Genomic DNA, 23,543 nt, shown 5'->3' on the forward strand with positions numbered 1-23,543 from the left:
AAGATCCTGACCAGGTGGGTATCCCCGTGTAGGCGACATATGAAGAATGAGAGAAATTTACTGCGTGGATATGAATGGGAAAGCGTGGAAACTGGAGAAGATTGGCGATAGACAGGCGTCCGTGGAGAATACTAATTCTAGAGGAGCAGCGCTCGAAATAGAAAACTTTACAATGTTTTTTTTGTTATATGTATCTATTGGTACCTACCTTGGGAGGGCAAATGCAATCAGTCTTTATACATTAGACAGGCATATCGACTGAAGATATGGGCGGGAAATGTTTTTTCAGCGCCGCATACGAGAATACAATTCATTTTTACGAAATTTACACAAAAATCATTTTCCTTCTAGTTTATGATCCGTCTTCTCACCCCTATAGGACGTCACTGTGTTTTTTTTTTTAAATAATTAATAACGTATAACTTGTGATCGTATAAAGAGGAGGTCAATCTTGCTATGGGCTCTACTGCCAAAAGGGAGGAATAAAACCGGAAGGTTTTCAGAGTTAACTTATGATATTATGTAAAAAGATTATTTTAGATTGTCATTGATTTTTCGCGAGATTTTTTTGATAAACTTCATTTATTTGCGATGGATGCCCGTTTATTAACATCACGTTAATACCAGTAAAGAGTCGGAGGATTATAATAATGTATACGTTAATAGTTAATATTATTGAATACAAGGTTATGTGAAGGTAGGGCAGGGGGCGCGCGCCTTCATCAAACCGTTGTCGATCGTACGAGCTTGGTTAATTAGGAAAATCATCTGTTGACTTGTATTAAAATGGCGGCCAGACAAATCTGGCGGAATTGCTTGCAGACCCAGATATGCCCATATTTAATTATCAAACGCAGACATTTCTATATTTAAAAATAATAAAACAATCGTCTTTGGACAATTCAATATTATTTTTATCACAGTTATAACGAATTTTGAATAAACTTCGATCAAAATTTGTACAGTTTAATGCAAAGACACGCATACACAGTTTTGTTTATTACCATAATGAGAAAAGTCAATATGTCTGGGTTTGATTTTGTGCTTCACACGTCTTGTATAAACTTTATTGTGCAATAGAATCTGTCCGGTATGATCACACCCATTACGTTATTTAGATGTCAGCGATGTATATATGAACTCTGTTGACGCCGAATAGAAGCTTTTACAGGAATTTCCTTTTCTCCTAGGAAGTTTCATCTTCAATCTATTTAGATTGGCAATTAGGTAGGTACGATAATATAGCAAAATGAGATAATGTAAAATTCGGGAAAGCTCAATTAAATTTAGTTGTTTGGCAGAAATGTTTTTGTAATATTGTCTCTATTAGGTTGGGTACTTAAATTAAAGCGAATCGTTCATTTTGTTTGCTGACTTGAAGAATACCAAATCATTAAAACGAAGTAATACTATTAGTTATTTTATTATTTTTGAATCTTATAAATTGGCTTAATTAAGTGACGTTGAAGTATATATTTGACCATTAAAGTTGTTGAATTATGATTTATATAAAAACATCTTACAGCATTCTGTTATGCTGCTTCAGGATATAAAAAAACGCCATATATCCTATAGGAAAATTCAAAACGTTGCCCTAATCCTCATTGATATATAGACCTCTAAAGACTGACCAAACAAAAATGTGAAACAATGCTTATCGAAAAGTTTCTAATGAATATGTTTTTCTAATACCGATCACCATGGGCTTTTAAATGTGCATCTTTTCAGCGAATTCGATGTTTGCTTGGCTTTCAAATTCAACATTATTTTAAATAACTTTTATACATGGATATAATATCGCAGAAAAAACATGTCGAAATAATAGGTTGATAAAAATTGTTTATTAAAATAAAATTCGCACGATCGTTGAAAAGCTGTAAGGTTTGTCATTGTATTTTTTGCGGAAATAGTCGTTGTGGGTAGCGAAGCTTTGCCAATTTTCATTTCCTTTTCAACACTGTTCTGGTCGCCCTTCCGAAATTATGAGTGTCAACTTTAATTATCGCTAGTTTTATAAAACAGTATATAACAGTATAAAACAGTATAAACATAATAATTATATTAAATTCTACAAATTGATTTTTAGTCAACTGCTATTTCGATTATCACACTATTATCACGACGTAGCCATATAATTGTAAAAGTTTTTTTTATATACTTGCTTTGTTTCCTCATGGGTAGTGACTAGGTCAGGGATGGCGAATAGGATTTGATCGGCGTGCCAAAATAAGCCGATGTTTTTTTAATTCGTGGCGCGTGCCGTTCCTTTTTATGTATAAGGTACACGTCATGATATAATCTAATTGTAAATCATATTTATTGAATATAAAAAAAACAATTAGGTACATTGGTAACTGTACTTATTGATTGTTCAATAGGTAGATATATAAAAAAATGATACACATAAAATGAAAGAAAATAAGGAAATATAAAAACATTTAATAACACAGTACCTAATGTTTGATTGAGGTTTTATGTTTTATGTTATTTGCGAGACTTTTTATATCAGGCTAATATGTCATTGATTGCAAATTAATACATGTTGCTGAATATTCCTTTGTTAACTAATATCTAGTCTTTAAATGTACATAATTCAATATAGAAAACATACTTTTTGGCGTGCCGTCGAAAACTTTTAGCGTGGCAAGTTATTAGCCATATTTGCCATCGCTGGACAAGGGCAAACAAAAAAAAATCGTTACCTTTTTAATATTATGGCTCTAGTAATGACCCATTTGTAAGTATTTTCAAAAAAAATTGACAGATCTATTAGGTACATTGACCTTTTTAGAAATCCACTATTAAATATTAATTTAAAATATATAGGTATATATGCTTATTATGAGAATAACAACGTTGCTAACCTATTATAAATAACAGTAAATGCAGGGCTCGAAATGGACCGGAACGCACCGGAGCGCCGTTCCGGTTCGTAAAATCGGTAAAATTATCGCTCCGTCTAGTCGAAAAAATAATTTGACCGTCTGAGCTAGATAGACCTTATAACAAAAAATCTAACAGTTATGTTTACAAAATACAAATAAAATTTGATAACTATATTAATTACTTCAGAAAATTTTCGAGCGCTCTGGTTCGTAATCTTTTCCATTTCGAGCGCTGAGTAAATGTTAATATATTTTAAACACTACAACATTTTTAAACTATGAAGGAGGTTTTAAAACTAGCAATATAATGAGCTACATTATTGTAATATGTATTATAACATTGTAATGGGTAAAAAAACACATTAGTTAAATGATAGGTACCTACAATGATTCATTTAAACATATTACATCTTATTGTTATTAGTTATTTAAGTTCGCTGCAAAAGCCATAATATCATAATAAATCTACTGACATAAAAACTATTTTAATGATAATTACGTTAATAAGGTTTCCGGAATACAGGTATTATGTTTGAAATAATTATTAGAGTGAATAAAAAAAAGGATTGTGTATCTTTCTGTAAATATAACCAGCGCCGGCTTTATGATACGTCATATTCGTAAATGACCAAAGTAAACAACTTATAAAAATATCATTGTTTATTGCCTTTTCTCAATGATGTTATAAGTAATTTTTGAAAACACTTCTGAGAAAATATATTATAACCAATAGAAAAAATCTTTTTGAAAAAGGTATGACACCCCACCCCGCAGGAATCAAACATCTCGGATATCGCGCCCACGCACATAGTCCACTATATATGCCAAAGGAGTCATGCTTAATTACGACAAATTTTAACTATTGGCCTTTAATACTCACTAAAGCGTTTCCTAAATTGAGGGACTATTTAGCGATCGGCTTTTGTATTTGTGTTTTAAAAAATTATGTATGTTAAATAATTAGAATGTTACATTCTTAAATCTTGTGAATTATTCGTTGAATAAAAAAATAGTTAATTAACGATGTTATAAGTGTTTCTAACCGCGAAGTATTTGGATGGTACATACATTTAAAACGGATGATTGTTGCATATCCTAACGTCTGAACGCGTGACAATAGGGGGGAAACTTATTATATTATGTAGTTTTTTGTGCATAGTAAATATGTGTATCTGTACCATATATATTTTGCAATTGATTTCAATAATATTAAATTTTATTTAAAATAATAATCTACTACTATCTTTTGCCCCCTCACATTGATCTATGCTGTCTACGCTATGTGTTTTTGATGGATTTTAAATAGTTTTTTTAGGTAAGGCCCTTATTAATATGGCAGGCTTACATTATAGCCCTTTTAATCCTGTATTAAGTTTAGCCCCGGGTACAAAACGCGTAGTCTTGGTAACGATGTTATAACCGAAATAGCTGTCGAATTTATGACATTTAATATGGGCACCCTTAAACTTCTAAAAGATTATAACCGTGTAATCAATTTGAATACTTTTAGTATTCGTCTTGGGTGGTAGATATATTTTAGTGCCCTATAATAATTGGACGTCCAAATAAATAATTGGTGTTCATAAAATCACCGTTGATGTCACTGTACACTTTCAGCTAGGTGACACGCTTGGTCCGTGTATACTGTATACATTATATTGAAAAAAATCACTGATTTATTTGTTTAGGCATCACAGACAACACCCGCTGTTGACAATGTATTCAAGAAAATCCAGTAAACTCTTATTAGAGAAAATTGTTTACTCACTGTTAGTTTTGTGCGGGCTGGCACTGTGCCAACTCGATCGAGTCCTGAGATTTGACAATAAAATATCTGAAGATGTCAGTGTGATCGTGTGATGGGAGATGAAATATTTATTTAATAATATTGCATAATAATGCTTCTTGCTTATATAAATATATACAATAGAGTTTAATACGAATAAAATGTTGTTGTTTACATACTTTATTTTATCTTGACGGGAAGGTCTACGAATCTACATTTTATTGTAGCGTAGTGTACACATGGTACACAGGTAAATAATTATACAGTGGCACGATGAGCGATTCATACGACGTGTATCCATTATTGTTTGTTACAACGCCTATTTCAATGCTGACAATCATTAATTACCAATACGAATAGCTTTTGCTATACCCATGGTGCCACTGTGGAGTGATTTTACCCTTTTTTCGATAGTTCAAATTCAAACCAACACGTCAGAAAATAAAACAATTTTGAACTAAGAAGTAATCATTATTCATTGCATTAGTAGATGCGATTATGATCGTAGAATATTATAATATGTTATAATAGACATGCATATTTTAAACGCAAGCGTGTGTAAGATTCCTATTTTAATTTTTACTCTTCCTTTGGCCGAGCCTCAGTAATAATTGATTTAACATAATATGTATAATTAAACATTAATTAGAAAAAACGATTAATTTTGGCCCACGTCCCTGAGGAATACCACACCATCATGCGCTCTATAAATTCTTTCACAGGGCTGATGCCCTGATGCACTGATGAAGCGACTCAAGTTTAGTGGACATGAAGAAAAAAATACGAATAAACCACGATGATGTGCCATGATGGTGTCCAGAATGTCTTACGAGACCTGGACGTCAACAAACGGAATAGGGGAGGGCTAGACCGAATAGAATAGAGGAGTTTATTTGAATAATGAGGCGGCCAGCATCCATTGTGAAATATTATGTGATGTCTTTATAACGTATATACGTAGTACATTTGAGGAAATTTAGAACAGGGATTTTTACATTTTCTATACCTCTCGCACTTAGGAAATGTTTGAATAATGTTCATACAACCCATCACATTTGAAGATTAAGTTTTTTTAAATTTTATTTTTCACATACAGTAGATTGGTTCCTAGGTACTGCGGGGAAGTACCTACACAGTGAACTTATAAAAAATGACTTAGTGCATAAAATGAAAATATAAGTTGGGCAATTAGTAATAAATGTAATGACAAAATCAACCCTAACTGTGAACACAAAATTCAATGACTTCTTTGATACTGCTTCTCATCTGTCCTTTCTCTTATCGGCCAGCTTGTGGATTCAAGCGATCGGAGGATGCAGGTACCAGGTTAAAAACCCCTGATTTATGGATGGGATGATGATAATAACCTACACAGTTTAAATAGAGATGGCAGGGAAATAGCTGGTGCCTCATAATAATTGTAATTTACTTCTATCAAGAAAATGTTTGTTGAACCAACAAAATAATACCCACTATATTATATTATAATATAAGTACAATAAAAATAAATTGAATATAAATATGTATGTGTGTAATTAAATAGGTACTTGTCATCTTTCTGCATTTCTTGTTTCACCTTATTTTTTTACAATTTAGTTTTATTTTATTTTGGTTGAAAATACTTACAATTGAAAATGTCCCTCTGAGGCGGAGTACAACTATATTTTAATAATAAGTGGAATCAGTATAAAATTGCGCTTTTATTAAAATTAATAATATTTACAATATCACTGAAAATCGAAAAGTTACATTTAAAAATACTGCATAAATACTAACACGGAGATAAAATCACCCCACCAACATTAGATTCAGTAATGGAAACTTTGGATTGGAAGTTCCGAAGACCTAAACAAATCCCAAGATGAATAATTACAATTTAATTGGAATTTCGGCAACATAAACGGATTTTGAAAGGAAATATTTGAATTTGGCGGTATGTATTACAGGAAACCCCCAATAATATCCATGACTTTATCAAGAAAATTTGGTCACCATATACCTACCCACACGTCACATCATGATACTAATCTCTATTTAAGTCTAGTATTTCCTTAATTTTCTGCATTTATTTTATAATAATCCGGTGAACAAAATATACCTATCTATTTTGATCAAACATGTAAATAACTAACAACACAATATAACCAAATCCGATAAAACGATTATTCTATTTAATAGATTCGTGTTTACTTGATAATTTATTAGTAACTTGAAAAACTCTCGAATAGGCTTCATTTTGTAAAGTTATCCAAAGGATGTGGTATGGGTATATCATTAATCATTATATTATTACCGAAGTGTCACTCTCGTTACGGTTTGTAATATTATGTAAAAAGCGCTCCTATTCGGAATAATAGATACAACTGCTTCTGACGTCGCGATGGTATTATGGTTGTGTTGTGATTATGATGAGCCAACAGCAACCAAAACTGAGCTCGTGATACAAAATGATGTAACCCGCTGCATATTAATTATTTGTAAGCACGCTGCACGGAAGTAGCTTGTTTGTTCCGATGAACCAGGAATATACAAAAGTTATGAATGTCATGATAAAATTATTATTATTATTATAGTGATATCAACGTCGCTTAGGGGGACAAATGTGTTTTAAAATAATCACCAGAGAGCCACGACAAGAAAACATCATTTTTATTCGTTGTATCACTGTTAGTGGAATGTAACAGTTTTTTAGTCAGTGGCCCGCACATAATAGGCACATTCGTTTTGTATTCTAATAGCGTAGGTTAATTGTAAGTATATCGCTTATTATGGGAAAAATAATAAATATGTAATTGTATAATATGTTAAAAATATATTTAGATGCGTAAAAAAAGTTTATTTACTAACAATCTTCATTACTGATTATCCCAATTTTCCATTACATCTACTAGTTTTCTACACAACGTTTTAGAATGCAATACACATTATTAAATATGCGTTATTTAGAATAACCTAAGGCTCGTAGCTATTTAAAAAAATCCTGAATGGGAATTCTTACTCAATAATTAGAACATCGATTAAACATATGTGGACATATAAGTATAATATATGGATTTTTAACTCACACAATGCAGAGCTTCACAACCGGTGTGCAACAGGTTTTCATATCATTTCATTTATAAATCATTTAAAAAGTAATGTTTTCGTGCATTTTTCTCTCAGATCTGTTCTAATCGGATGTCGGTACATAAGTAAAAAAGGAATCATTTTCATTGGTTCATAAAAATTGTACTCGCACGCATCGTGCATCTGAAAGAACTGCCAACAAAACAACAGTATATCTTACGCAGGTACCTACGTTATAATATTGTTAATAACACAACATGGAAATAAGTTGCCAATGTTATAATGTAAGAATGTTATGAATATTATAAACAGGATTTAATAGGTGACATCTTGCGATGTGCCAACGTAGATAATATTATATTTTCTATGACTACCAATTCATCCATTATAAAACAGTTCTAGTCTCTAGTTATAAGCTTTTTGACGTGGTTAATTTTTCAAGTGAAGGGCGCAAGGTTTTGTTAATTCAAGAGTCTGTGAAAGTCTAGATTCATTAGTGTGCCGTGAAAAGTTTTTGATTTAAAAGGTATCTTATAATGCGAAAAAGATTGTCATACACTGACCTAATATTAGGTACTAGAAAAAGAAAAAAAAGGCCAAAATTTCATGTTTACGCGAATTCCGGGATCGACACTGACAATTCAAATTCTGTCTGAGATTGCAATCACTAGGCACATAAACCCACCCTATCATCCGCTGATTGTTCCTCTGACCATAACACACAGGGGCACGGCAAACATTAAAGCTCCTTAGTAAGCCATCCAGCTTACAGACACCAGACTTGAAACCATGGTCACACATAATAATAATATATTATATTAAACACATGTTAGGTACCTATATTATATTATTAATAATGTGGTTAAAAAAATTTACTAAAAACTAATCTAAGGTCTGTCCACTTACTGAACTTTTATGTATCAAGTTGTGTCCAGCTATACGTAAATGTTTTTTTAATCAGCGTCTTGAATGAAAACGAAAGCTAATCGGGAAAACAATCTAATATACCTAATATTATGTTTTCATCCGATGTTCTTGTTGAATTTTCTTGATAAATACTTTTAAAAAAGACCATTAATTTAATCTCATGTTTGCTTTAAAGTTATTCTCCATTATTTACTAGAATTTTCTGCGAACCTTCCCCAAACGCTCTTGCGACCCATAGTTCATGTATCACAGATTTATGATAGGTTTCCACCAAAATAAAAATATATAAAATATTTTGGCAGGTACCTAAGTTATATTTTATTCATTGTCAAACACATGTCAAGATGGCAACTATTTTATTATAAGTTAATTAAAATATTTTTATTCAATGAATATGTAGGTAGGTACTTGACATGATTTAAGAAATCGTTTATTGAATATAATTTACAGAAACATACATATTGGAAAATATGTTTTGAAGACAAATTTTCAAAAAATATTTTCTAATTGTTTCTGTGGGTCTATTCTGTACTTATCGACCGCTAAAGTGATAAAGTGATAAATATTATGAAACTTAAGGTAGGTTTGTATCAAAGTATTAGCACTTATTGTAACAATTATAATCAACGTATTGTAATTGTTACAAACCTACCCTAAGTTTGATAATACGAGGGTGGGTCAATAATTCCTTAGAAAAAAGCATTAAAACAGTTTTTATTTTTGTATTTTTTTTATTTCTCAACATAATCTCCTTGGAGCTCAATACACTTGGTTAGACGTTTCTCAATATTTTTTAAACCGTCAGAAAAATAAGTTTTCGGAAGGTCCTCAAAATAAGCATTTGTCCGATCGATGACTTCTTCATTTGAAAAAAAACGTTGTCCACTTAGCCATTTTTTTAAGTTTGGGAAAAGGAAAAAGTCACTGGGGGCTAAATCTGGCGAATACGGTGGGTGGTCGACCAATTCGAACTTCAATTCTTCAATTTTAGCCATTGATCGTAAACATGTGTGAACACGGGCATTGTCCTGATGAAAGAGGATTTTTTTCCTGTTTAGATGAGGCCGTTTTTCTTCAATTTTGTTTTTTAGCTGGTCCAATAAAGATGCATAATAATCCCCTGTTATTGTTTTTCCTTTTTCCAAATAGTCAACGAAAATAATTCCACGTGCATCCCAAAATACAGTAGCCATAACCTTACCAGCTGATTTTACGGTTTTCGCCTTCTTTGGACATGGTTCGCCTTTCGCAATCCACTGCTTTGACTGTTCTTTCGTCTCGGGAGTATAGTGGTGTATCGTGTATCCATGTTTCATCTACAGTCACAAAGCGACGAAAAAATTCATCCGGATTGCGTTGCATGAGCGACAACAGGGCTTTAGAGGCCACCACCCTATTGCGTTTATTGTCGACTGTGAGCAAACGCGGCACCCATCTTGAAGAAATTTTTTTCATGCCCAATTTGTCATGTAAAATAGAAATGACGCTACCTTTTGAGATCCCTGTAACCTCAATTATCTCACTCAACTTTAATCTTCGGTCACTTAACACCATATCGTGGATTTTATTGATCATTTCTGGTGTAGTCACCTCTACAGGACGTCCTGAGCGTGGTTCATCCTTTGTTGATGTACGACCACGCTTAAATTCATTTAACCAGTTATAAATAGTTGCAAGTGAAGGAGCAGATATGCCGTGAACTAAATTCAACTCATTTTTTATTTCCTTTGCTGTTAACCCTTTTATATTAAAATGTTTAATAACAGCTCTAAACTCAATTTTCTCCATTTTCCATTTTTCCATTTTCCACAAGCAAATTTTTTTTTTAAATGTACGAGAAACACACAACAACCCGACCAATCTGATTGAAACTTCGCAGCATACTGAATCGGTAGTGCCGCTGCATGAAAACAAACCGCTTACAGTACTAGTCGCGCCAGCTGTCGGCTTTTCTAAGGACTTATTGACCCACCCTCGTATCTATCACTTTATCACTTTAGCGGTCGATGAGTATAGAATAGACCCACTGAGGTGTTCAAAAGTACCTATGGTATTTTTGTGACGGCGTGCACCTAAATAATTATCGTTGGTGTTACAATCATAACTTAGGTAGGTAGGTAGTAGGTACCTATTATTTCTGAGTTCCCTGGTACCTACTATTATTGTTTTTAATGTTTTATTATTTATTATACATTCTAGGTACCGCGTGTTTATTAGTTTACTTGTAGGCTTGTAAAGTCGTAGTGTACCTACGTATCTAATGTAATTTTAATGTGATAATATTATTTCATAACTCGTAGAACTACTGTTAGGCATGAATTGGCTTACGGGATTTAAACAATATTAAGTCTTTGAGAATATTAGGAAATATTATATTTTTTTTACGGGAATTTTAACTTGAAAACTACTTTAAATTTATTATTTATAGTTATGGTATGTAGTTCACATAATTATGATATATTTGTGATTTACTGCAAATTCACGTAAGCTATTAATTCTTTTCTTCTTTCGGCCATGTCCGATCCTAATAGGATCATATGGGCCTCCACAGAGTGGAGGTTTGTATTGACAGATTTTTGTTTTTACGAGAAATGGATGTCAGCCACTTGCTCAACCTATTAGGTCCATACTCTGACTCATACACAAATTGAAAAACAATATGTGTACTAGCCAGACCCAGGATTCGAACCTGGGACCCTCGACTCTATAGGCCGGCATTTAAGCCACTCGGCCATCGTGGGTGCTATTAATACCAAACATTAAATTAAATACTATACTTATTACTGTACATCAGGTGTATTGTAATTTCTAAAAAGCAGTCTGTTTGGCGAGAATATAATATTTAATTAAACACAGTATTAAAGCGCGAATTAGGTTTCAAACATGTGACTGATTTATATGATTACTGACAAGTGATAAGATATAAGCATTTTTTATTCTTAGCATTATGCCGGGTCCACACTGGCAACATGTCGCGCGACAACCTCGTTAAATTTTACGCTAAGTATGATAATTATCGTAAAATTCCTTAAGCAGTTATGACAATTATCGTAAAATTTAACGAGGTTGTCGCGCGACATGTTGCCAGTGTGGACCCGGAATTAGAATACATTCCACGGACACCTGTGTATAATAAGTTGTTATTATTTTCATAACTTATTTTAATGTTTTGGCCAGATTTCTGATCCTTCAAACAATATAAATATTTAATAATCATACACCATCAATATATCTTATTGGCCACATATATCTTCTTCAAATATAAACAATGGATCATTTGAAAATAAGACTCATTTACAGAATGTTGAAAAGCATATGTCTTTAACGTTTTATTTAACATATAATTTACAGGTGCATTTATATTCATTTAATCCTCAGCTCTACAATAAAAATAATGTATTATATTAGTCATTACAGTTAGTGATTCAGTAAATTACTGTTGTCTGATACAATAGGTAAAATTTATACCCGTTTATAGAATGTTTATAGATGATACCATATTGTATAGAGCTTTTATAATAATATTATATAAAAAAGAAGATGAAACATGTTTACTAATACCGTGTCCATATTGGCAACAAGTTGCTTGGCAACCTCATTCAATTTCACGATAATTATCATAATTTATATGCCCAATCGAAATTTAATGAGGTTACCAGCAACTTGTTGCCAATGTGGATACCGCTTAAGGCTACTTATATTACATACGTTGCAGGTTTTGTACTTTGTATCGCATATGCATTTTGTAATAAAAATCCCATTTAATGTGCTCTGAGATTTTTTTGCACGCACTTCGCTTAGGCCAGTATCTGCCAAACATTTTTACTTCACGGCACACTGGTGAATGCGATTTGTTCCGCGGCACACCAAATAAAAATGTATTCTGTATCCTCATATTAATAAATGTATCTTATTAGTATGAGGAAATCATAGTGTAGGTAACATTTTTTTTAAATATTTAAATATTTTATCAATATAGATTATGTACATAGGTGGTAACAATTTTATTAGTGAGAAGGATGCATTGATTTTTAGAAAGAATTCTGTCAAAACGTGGCTCTAAATTAGATAAACAAACACTTAATTCTTCATCTACCATCTGTAACCGCTTTCGTTTTTTTTATTTCATTTCCACGAGCGCTGAAAAACCAAATTCGCAAAGATACGACGATCCAAACGGCAACAGAGATTTAATTTCTGTTGTAGCCATCGAGGATATTGACTCCAAAGCGATATCCAAAATGCTGACAACTCTAGCTCAGAAAATGAAGCTTTGTGCACAGGGTCGCTTTTAAGATCTATTCAAATTTTCTCCTCTGTTAGTGTCAGGTATGTACCGTCGAATCTTGCGAATGGATTGATGACCCATTGGTACATTATTTGATAATCAAGTGATGGAAAATGATGCAGAAAGGAGTTCTAATGTCCTGTTAAATTTGTTTGAGGAAGCGTCTACACCTGGGAAGCAATCATCTTGTCAGTTTTTAACTTTTCTGGTACACATGTCTAACTTGTCAGCGAAAAATTTTAATTTTCCTGTAATTGTAATGATATTTTCATTCGCTCCTTGCAGGGTTAAATTTAAAATGTTTAATTTATCAAAAAGGTCACTAAGAAATGTTACTTCCAGCCACTAATTCGATCATTTGCCTCGATTATTTGCCATAGTACTTTAATTGTGATAATACTTTTCCTTTTGAGAGCCAATGTACTTCAGTATGAAGCAGCAAACACTTAAAATCAGAATCCATATTTTCACTCATTTAAAGTGAAGTGACAAATATTTATTTGAATATGTAGATGTTGAATTTATTTAAAATTGAAGAAAATTGAAATGTATAGGCATTATTTAAAATGAATAGTTTGGAGGTTTCTTCCTTCGCGGCACACCTGAGACTTCTTGCGGCACACAGTTTGGCAGACACTGGCTTAGATGAACATGCCATCCATTAGTCTATGAAGCCTATTTTACACGAATAACCTTCGTTAGTTATAACTGTTATATGTGTTCGATGAACATTCACGTAAAATCGCAAATTACAAGCAAGCCAAGCCATCAACAACCCGTCGCAGTTTATTTTTTCATTTACAAGAAATACCGCTAATAAATACACAAAATAATATTTTTTATCTAAAGTTAGGTACCAATTCAACCAAATTTTGGGATCGTTACAAGTGCTGTAATAGAAAAGGTGGGTAGGTACCACGACTTCAATTATAGTAGGTAGTTCAAAATATTTGTTTATACCTACGATAATATTCACTTGATGAGAATTACCATAAATTATTATACGAGTATATTGTTCAGACCAGTACTTACTGGGCGACACAGTATTTTATCAGGCTATATAATATTGTAATATATATTTTCATGTGTTTGTCGCCCTGCATTCTTGGCGATTTTTGGTTAAATATACCTCGCGAACAGTGCACCATGTTTCGCATAACGATGTCTTATAGTATTCTTCTAGTGTTATAGTCTTATTGCTTGAGGGATTATGGATGCGACCAGTGACGTCCCGTGGGGGTAGGCAGATTGAGCGTCGCTTGGGGGCGGCAGTTACTCGAAGGGCGGCAAATCGAGGAGAATCATTAGAATAACGGAAATATCTTTCCATTAAAAAAATCAGCTCACTGGTTGGAAACAAAATATTAATTAACATGAAAGGTTTAACAGGACTGTAATATTTTTGTCGGGTTCGCGTTATCTAGTTTACTTCCGTTGTCCTTGGACGTCACGTCCTTGACGACCAGCAATGGACACGTGCAGATTTGCGAATTATAGGTAGATACAAACTTACCTAATTAATTTAACCAAATATTTTTGCCAGTGATTCGCGAGTTTTGAAAGTTGTCAGGTGTATTTTTACTATGTATCTGAAACCATGGACTCGCGATATTGTCTATTGAAGTAGAGTTGGCATTTGAATTATTTATTTTGCTATATGTATATTTTGTTAGTAATGTTACCATACAACACATTTATTAGATATTGGAGTCATGAAAGGATGCTAAAAAATACTGTATAAAAATGGGGTGACATTTTGGCGCTGCCTAGGCGGCGTTTTGTCTCGGGACGTCGCTGGATACGACAAATTATTTTGGACGCAGTCCTTCCTAGAGTTGAGCCATTCAGGGCCGTACTATCAGCACTGTTTGGAAGCCTCATACAAATGTTAAAAACAGGGAACTTTTCTGTGGTCAAAAACATAAAGACTACTAATTATACCTCCAATAATATCATAGGATGAAACTGATATTGAGTTGATAATACTTATCTGAACATTAGAAGTAAACGTGGGGGTGTTACATTTGAGAAATTGTCCAGGACAAGAGCAAATTGTGATATAGAAATAACTATATTGGCTAATACTTCATATATTTTCTCTTTTATGGTCGTAACTATCAACTCTTCGTTGAAATATATATTATAGATAATAGATAGAAATAGACATTGTTATACGATATGACAACATTGTTGTCTTTGCGAATGATCCAAGAGTCCTTCAGAATACCTAGGGTGCAGGAGCTTGCAAATGAAAGCCACAAAGTAGGTTTAAAGATATATGTTTCGAAGTTAAACTGATTTGCTGAACCAAAAGCGATCCTCACCAACGACACCCAAATCGAGCAGGTCAGCAACTCTGTCTATTTCTGACAATTGATGGTGGTATGTATGACGAGATTGCCAAACTGGCTTGGAGTGCATTTGGGCGCCTGAATATTATCTTCAAACGTGACCTCCCACTATGTCTCAAGCGTAAAGTGTTCAATTAATGTGTGATACGTAAGACAAATAGCGTCATACAGTAAAGTTGTACCCAAGGGCACTAAACGTCCACAGGGACGCCCTAAAACCCGCTGGATAGACGAACTCATAAAGTTCGATGGATGTATGTGGCAGCGAGTATGGAGCGAGAAAAGTGGAGGGAACTAGGCGAGGCCTTTGTCCAGCAGTGGATTGACACAGCCGATGATGATGATATATTGTGTTTTATTTTAATCAATAATTCTCCATAGTTTAATGTGTGTATTTTTATTCCATGCCACTGGCAGAACAATACTTTTACGATACAATTCATGTTATTATATTTTTTATGGTTTTAATTGACATCTGACCCTCTACCGCCAGACATATTATATATTTTGACTTTCTTGGACATCCAACTTTCTAATCAAGATTCGGCTTAGGTTGTAGGTATTCCATTCGTTCAACGTTTTCATTATTAGTATCTACTTACCTAGGTTTATTCATACTAATAATAGTAATAATCCACCCAACAATCAATTATTTAAATTCATTAGACACTCATTAATGAAATTACATATATGTATGTCCAATCTCTTTGATATTAATCAATTAATCCATTCATAATATTCATAAATAACTATGTATTTATTCCATTGTTAATTTATTCATTAAATTAATTCATTCAATATAATTATTATATTCATTAATACTATCAACTATCGCCATCTTTAGATACGAAGCCTGAGCATATATTTTTGCACAAGCATATTTTTCAAACGAGTGGTCCCACTATTTAGCTGTCAAAATCAGATCCCAGACTGCTTGACATAATATTGATTCTAATAACCACATAATTATAAGCCCTTTCTCGTTTCGAATTGAATTATAAAAAATCGCAAATGAAATATATTACCTATCAGTGTTATTTATTTTATTTTATTTATTTATTATATATTATACAAGACTGCTTTCGGCCCGCTACGGCAGCTAACTAGGGTAGGAAAGTATAACACTTATTGTAACAATTAGACTAGGCTAGCTGTCTAAACAGTCAAAACTGACTAGCTCGCTCTAAAATTCATCATAGCCAAGAGAGGTGCTGTTAAAACATAGCACTTATTGTAACAATTACAACTAACGTATTGTAATTGTTACAATAAGTGCTAATATGTTGATACTTTCCTATCCTAGATAGCTGTTGTAGCGGTTGAAAGCAGTCCTGTGTATAGAATAGATGCGCAGGAAAGTACACACTTACAAATCCAATTTCATTGCCTAGGTAAGTATGTTCTCATTTTAAACATAAATTATGATTACTTACCTACTTAACTTTCAACATATTTTATTTTAATAACGTGTTTCATTTGAGGTGAATTTAGTGATAGTTGCCAAATATCCTTTCATAAACATAACCTTAAACAAACTGACGTAAACAGCTCTGACAGTGAACACGACAGACGCGTCAGTATGAGCACTCTATAGAACAATGATAGGCAGTGGCGCACCCAGGATTTAATATTGGGGGGGGGCCAAGGAGGAGAATGTAAATTAGTCCCATAGGCTCTTTTTCTTCTTCACAACCTAATTTCTCGTTGTCTATTGCACTCGGTGTACCTACACCATGGTCCCCACATCCTGAAACGGGCCCTCAGGCTAGGATATTTGGCGGGCCCCCTACCTACCGCTAAGATTAAAGGCAGTGTGAAACACTACATTAATGTTTTTCAAATTGTGTTTTAGTTCAAATTAAGGGTACTTATATAGTGAGTTATTGGCGATTTTCAATACATCCACTTTAATAATGTAGCTGTCGAGTATCGACACATAATATTCAAAAAATATATTGCACAATTATATAAGTAATTGAAAATGTTCATGGCCATGAAGTATAATAGCGCCGCAGGCGACTTTTTTTACTATTAAAGCTAATTTATGATGTGTGTTTATCTCACTTATCTCGTCAACCCGACACGCTGGGCCCCCAGCCTAGAGCCCTGTCAGCCCTCCCCAGCCATAATCTACACCACTCCGGAATTCGGATGGACACCGAGAATTTTTTGATAGTTTCATTAGGGATTGGGTTTCTAAAAAAACCTGACATTAGTGTTTCGAAATTTTTGTGTTAGAAATTAAAATCTAAGAAATTGTTCTAAAAAGGGTGCTGGAGAATTACAAATCATTTTTTTGCCAGTGTTTTTATTTGTCTAAGCCCAAAGGTTTATTGGCTTTCAATTTCAATGGTTAAAATCATTCTGATAATTTTCATGTTTGGGGGGTGTTAGGGCCCCTTGCCCCCCCCGCCCCTGGGTGTGCCACTGTAACCACCTCACTTCAGCGTGAAAAAGCAAACATTCGTACTTAGCTTCCATAGAAATGCAAAGTTTTTTTTAAAAATGTCTGTTTTTAAAGGTCTGGATTTGATGAAATTTACCATATTGGTCTAGTACAGGTTTTAGCACTGCGGTAATGTTTTCGAAACTATAGATTACCTGTGTAAATAAAACAGTGCGTAGATATAATGTTAGGGTTTCTTGTCTTTGCGAGGGTAACAAATCCTTTAAATGAGCCTAACATTGATGGAGCACCATCCATACAAATTCCTCCATGATATTTTAGATTGTTCTAAATATGAAGAAATATAATCAAAAACATCTTGTCATGTCGTACGCTCGGTGGGTTCTTTGCAGCATAGATATTGATCCACTATTTTGTTTTCATTTATGAAACGAAAACCTGTGAGGCCAACGGTAGACGCGTGCGATCGATTCGACAACATCGAAATCACATTAGATCTTTCATCGGCTTTCATAATTTCACGAAGGACTTTTTCGGTTTTCGCTATTTCGCGGATTTTCTGCTTTTATCATTATTTTCGGGGTGCATTATTTTCGGTAGTGTTCCCAAATGGTATTCCGTGGATTTATCTATATTGTTAAATAATTCCCTTGAATTCTTGATTTGTCGGACCTCATATCATATTATCGATCGTTATCATACTATGAACCACTGGTCGCGACCCCCTCTTGTGGTAGCCAAGTAGCATTCGACCCTTCGATATTGGATAAATGACCATTTTTATTTTTCTAGAAACACTAAAACTAATTGTAATATAAAATGATACACGTGAATTATTATCATGTAGTTACGTATATCATTCTTTCATCATACTTCATATTTTTTATGTTAATTTTAAGTTAAAGTAGTATAGCGCCACATGCGATTTTTTTTATAATATAACTAATTTCTGGTGTGTGTTTATCTCACAATTAGACGAGCTGCCACGCCGGGCCCTCTTAAGCCCGGGCCCCCAGGCTGTAGCCCTGTCAGCCCATGATGGTGGGTGTAGTCGTACTTTTCGCCGAATTTTTATCGTCGATTTTGGGTTTTTTAATAGTGAAGTTCCAAAATATTAATTGAAAATGGAAAAAAAAAGTATTTATTTATAATATAAATATATGTATATTTATATTGCATTTAACTTATAGGTACACAAATCTACCCAACAGAACACAGCCTAATTTCTCGTTTATCGGACTTTTGTCTATTGCACTCGGTGTACACCACTCCGGAATTCGGGTGGACACCGAGAATTTTTTGACATTTCCATTAGAGATTGAGTTTCTAAAAAAACCCGACATTAGTGTTAGAAATTAAAATTTAAGAAATTTTTCTAGAGGGTGCTGGAGAATTTCAAATCATTTTTTTGCCATTTTTTATTTGTCTAATCTATCGGCTTTCAATTTCAATGTTTTTGGGGGGGGCCAAGGCCCCTTGCCCCCCCCCTGCGTGCGCTACTGATGATAGGTCATCCATAGACAACAACGAGAAGGGCAGAAAGATAGGACCAATCATCGTTGTTGGTAGGTTTCCGCATGCTTTGGCTTGTAATAGAGTCGGCTGTGTATCAACACATCCATCAATTCGTTCTTACATTAATCGTTCAATTCATACATCGTTCATTAATTATCGTTATTTCAATCATAGTTCATTCATTCATAATTCACATTCGTTTACTATTATAATTATTATAAGCCTGTGCTTCATTGGCACGCAAGTCAGACAATTAATTTACAGTATTCGAACTTTTTTTCGCGTGGAGCACCCTGAATCTGCGGACTTATAAGTAGGTACGCAGACGGTTCGTTGTATTATTCAAACATGTTTGATATTTTACTCTCCGAGTATAGATGAAAAAAATATTATATTATCTTGCATAGATAATCAGATATAAATATGAAGGTCTAGTGCGCAAGAAACATATAGGCAATATATTATAATGTAAATTTTAATTAGTCCAAACTAAGAAAATCATTCTGTATATGAATAATGTTTCCATCCCCGTCGGAAAATAAAAATACATTTGCAATAATTTTATCAGAACTTGTTAAATGTTTGATATTTAATTATTGATTATGTTCAGAATCAATTTTGATACAAATTTCGAACAGTTTGTAATGTTTGTATACAATATCTTATATTATTCTTATACAATGTTCAATGTTCACCGAACCGATGTAGGTATATCTTGGTCTGGATCTGGGACTAGGCATTATCAGAACACGGGTACAGTAAAAACGAAACAATAATGCGGTCGGTTGATAATGTGTGTGCGTATGGTTAGCCGTGATAAATGCCTGGCAGCCGATGACCGCGTATTCGTACGTATACGGGCATATGCAATCGACGAACCGCATCATTGTTTCGTTTTTACTGTACTTAGGGCCTAATTTCGAAAGAAAAAGTATTGATACCTAATATCGGTACCGTATCGAAACAAACGTATTGTAATCAAAATCGGTCAAGATGTCAAATGATTTTTTTTTCCAAAAAAGTTGTTAAATATCGATATTGATATCGGCTAGGCAAACTTAGAATGCCATGCCCTTTCATTTTTGTCTCAAGTTGTATGCAAATTTATTAGGTAAATACCGCCCTTTTTATTACTCGTTTTTAGCTATCGTAGACAAACGAACCGCAAAAAAATCTTAAAGTTTTGACGTAGGTAGGTAGGTACACAATATATTGTCACTATCCACTGAGGATTGGAGTATTTCCACTAAACCTACGCTCACACAGCGGTGGTTTTAGGTACGCAGAGGTCTGAGGCACTGACAAGCTTGGCCCCTCTTATGATTTTTTAAAGTATGATGTTGGTACTTTCTAACGAAGTGACCGCATCGTCTGCAATATAGAAAACTGCTATTGATATCAACAGTCGTAATGATCGCATTCACCCCTTCATTTGCCACCCTTTCTAATGTGCCAGCCCTACGCAATGCATTGCCTGTCTTCCCCCAATGGTATCGTGTCAAAAGAAAACTATTGAAGTATCAATCAAAAAGTATCGATGCTTTTTTGACGTCCCTACGCGGCAGTGTTGCCATATTTTGAAAGTGGAATTATAGTACTGAGCCTCCAAAATTATAGTATTTGGGGATAAAATATAGTACGCGTTGTCATCTGTTGAAAATGTATAGGTTTTTTGTTTCTCAGAAAAAAAAATAACGGAGAATTTAGTAGAATGTGTTCATGGTCGGCTCATTTTTTTTAGGAAAAATATTTTGCCGCGGGCCGTTGGTTCCCAATTTTTCATGGTCAGCTCGTTTTTTTAGAAGAAAATTTCGCCGCAGGTCGCAGATTTCCAAATTTTCAAAGACGACTCGATTGCGAAATGGCAAATGTAAAATTATAGTACTTTTATATTAAATTATAGTACGATATTCAAAATTATAGTATTTTGGGCGTACTATATCTATTTTATATCGTACATAGTACGCGGACCATAATTATAGTACAAATACTATAATTATAGTACGGTTGGCAACACTGCTACGCGGGCGTGTAACGTGTAATTTGTAGGGATTCGAAGCTGGACTCTTTGTCTCGCTCTTTCGCATCTACTTTGTATCGTTCGTACTCATTTATTTTTATCGCCATTGTTATTTAGAAAATGTTGCCAGTTAACTACTTTTTCCCCATTATTCAGGTACCTATTGTAAATTATGTTACTAACCGTCATTTGGGATACAATCGTGTTATTTTACCAATGAAAGGTAAAATAAAATAACACAGAATTATGAATTGATCATTTTTTTAAAACTATTAATATCTTGATTTCCAACCTCTGATTCTCCATTCAATAGGTACTTACCTACCGATAATAAATAAATTATTATGTTAATATATATATCTTAATATAAATCGTAATATATCTACCTACCTACAAAGTTACTTATAATTTATTGCCCCTTACTCCAATTTTCCCTATCCATCGAAATTCTAAAATGTGTGAGTGATCATGAAATATTTTCTAAACAATATTATATTGAGTAATATTAAAATATGTACCTACGTACCTATTATATCATTTTATTCAACACGGAAGGTATTATTTTTTATAGAGAATACTATTGTTATCAGATACCTAATATTTTTAATGTCCAGATAGCCGAGCGGTGTCGGCCTTTAATATCATGGGTCCCGGGCTCAAATCCCAGGCCTGGCAACAAAAATTAACATAAGTACTATATTCTATTGTTTTTCAATATGTGTTTGTATTATAAAGTATGGACGTATTAGGTTGAGCAAGTGGTTTACCTACATCCATTTCTCGTGAAGACTAATAATAAAATAATTAATCTATTATGCAACCACAAAATATGGACCACGACACTGTAAAGGTCCATAATAATAATGACCTTCTTAGAATCGGACATGGTAAAAAGAAAAAAAGAATATTTTTACCTACATGACAATAAGGACAAACAAAATATTAAGTAATTACAGGTTACAGAATAATTACAATTTCTTACTCCGTGTTTATTTTGAAATATTAATATTTATTTTTGGGTTGGTATTGTAAAAAATAAATATAAATTTTATTAATATGTCCTCGGGTCTGTGTGCGAAATATTATCGATTATTCAATGAAATACACGTACATGAAACAATGAATAAAGAGATTTAAGATATCAAAATGGAAATTCGTATAGTTTTTTTACTATCTACGTAACTGATGTAATTTTATTTATCAATAATATTATTACATAAATGAAGATATTTTATTATTTTATATTGGGAAAATGAAAAAACAATACTAATTATGGATATTGAGAATTTCAGCTGGCAACTTTTTGTCTTCACTTATTTTATGTGAGAGTGGGTGTGTGCAAATTGAACCTTTTATTTATTCAATAACTTCAATAATAATTTCAAGTTGTCCGTAGACAGAGGCTTACCTCATCCTCAATTTTGGTGTGCATATATTATTATTAACAATAAACGCAATAACAACAATATTGCCTCATTTATTTGTTGTTTCTTTGATGGCCTTCTGTCAGTGAAGTCAATAGTTCAAGAATCGTTATCGTTGATCCTGTCTCTGGGTGTTGGCTATCTTTAATTTGACCCATCGAATGGCTATATTTTAAAACCATAAATGAAAACTATGAGAAAACAGTGATCCATTTATGTTTGTCAATGCATCGCTTTCTAACGATTTACTCTCATTTTTAGTCGAGTTTTTGAGTCAGTGTGTCAGTTGAGTCTCAGGAGTGCTGATGTTTTAACCTGTCAAAAGTGAAAGGGCAATCTCTCGGTGTTGTTTGTGTTTGCGATCTGTGTTTTTGTCGATCACTAAGCTGTTTCGTTTCGGTTTTCGCAGACTTCTTCGACGACAACTACTACAACAATGACGACACCGGCCAAACTATATGGCAAAGACCTTTCTGTCTACGATGAAGTCGATGTTGATGAACTGCTGTCACAGCTATCACAAGAGGAAATCAACATTTTAGCGAAAGAAGTTGACCCTGATGTGAGTTTGATTTATTTACTATTTATATTATAATAATTATGCGATTCTATCAATATGAGAAGGTACTTACTTAAATATAATATGTTTTATACAATTAATGACTCAGGGATAGGGCTATTAAATTCACAGATTGACCTTTTTAATTCATTGAAAATATTCAATTCAACGTTTTGGAAAAAATGTCATGATAAACTTTTTATTGGACAAGTACAGGATAATTTTTTCTCCCTGCTCTATCAATAAATTGAAGTTGATATTTAAATGAAAAACCGATGTAAGTAACTGCAAAACTGATATTTTATATAGGTAAGT

General features: G+C 33.4%; 1 protein-coding gene across 11 annotated transcripts in view; it reads left to right on the forward strand.

Annotated features, from left to right (window-relative positions):
• Positions 1-23,543, forward strand: part of tmod (tropomodulin) — a 175,598-nt gene that overhangs the window by 127,771 nt on the left and 24,284 nt on the right. For 7 of the 11 annotated variants that reach the window (XM_085954669.1, XM_085954701.1, XM_085954675.1 and 4 more), the window contains one exon: positions 23,079-23,231. In XM_085954669.1, the coding sequence (XP_085810795.1) occupies positions 23,079-23,231 (153 nt within the window). Of the gene's footprint in view, positions 1-22,528; positions 22,670-23,078; positions 23,232-23,543 lie in introns of those variants that run through there. The other 4 variants (XM_085954721.1, XM_085954748.1, XM_085954710.1 and 1 more) reach the window with 2 other exon arrangements.

The sequence above is a fragment of the Rhyacophila brunnea genome, unplaced genomic scaffold (genome assembly GCF_057557595.1).
Source record: "Rhyacophila brunnea isolate RB1 unplaced genomic scaffold, BYU_Rbru_1.0 scaffold_10, whole genome shotgun sequence".
Taxonomy (NCBI): Eukaryota; Metazoa; Arthropoda; class Insecta; order Trichoptera; family Rhyacophilidae; genus Rhyacophila; species Rhyacophila brunnea.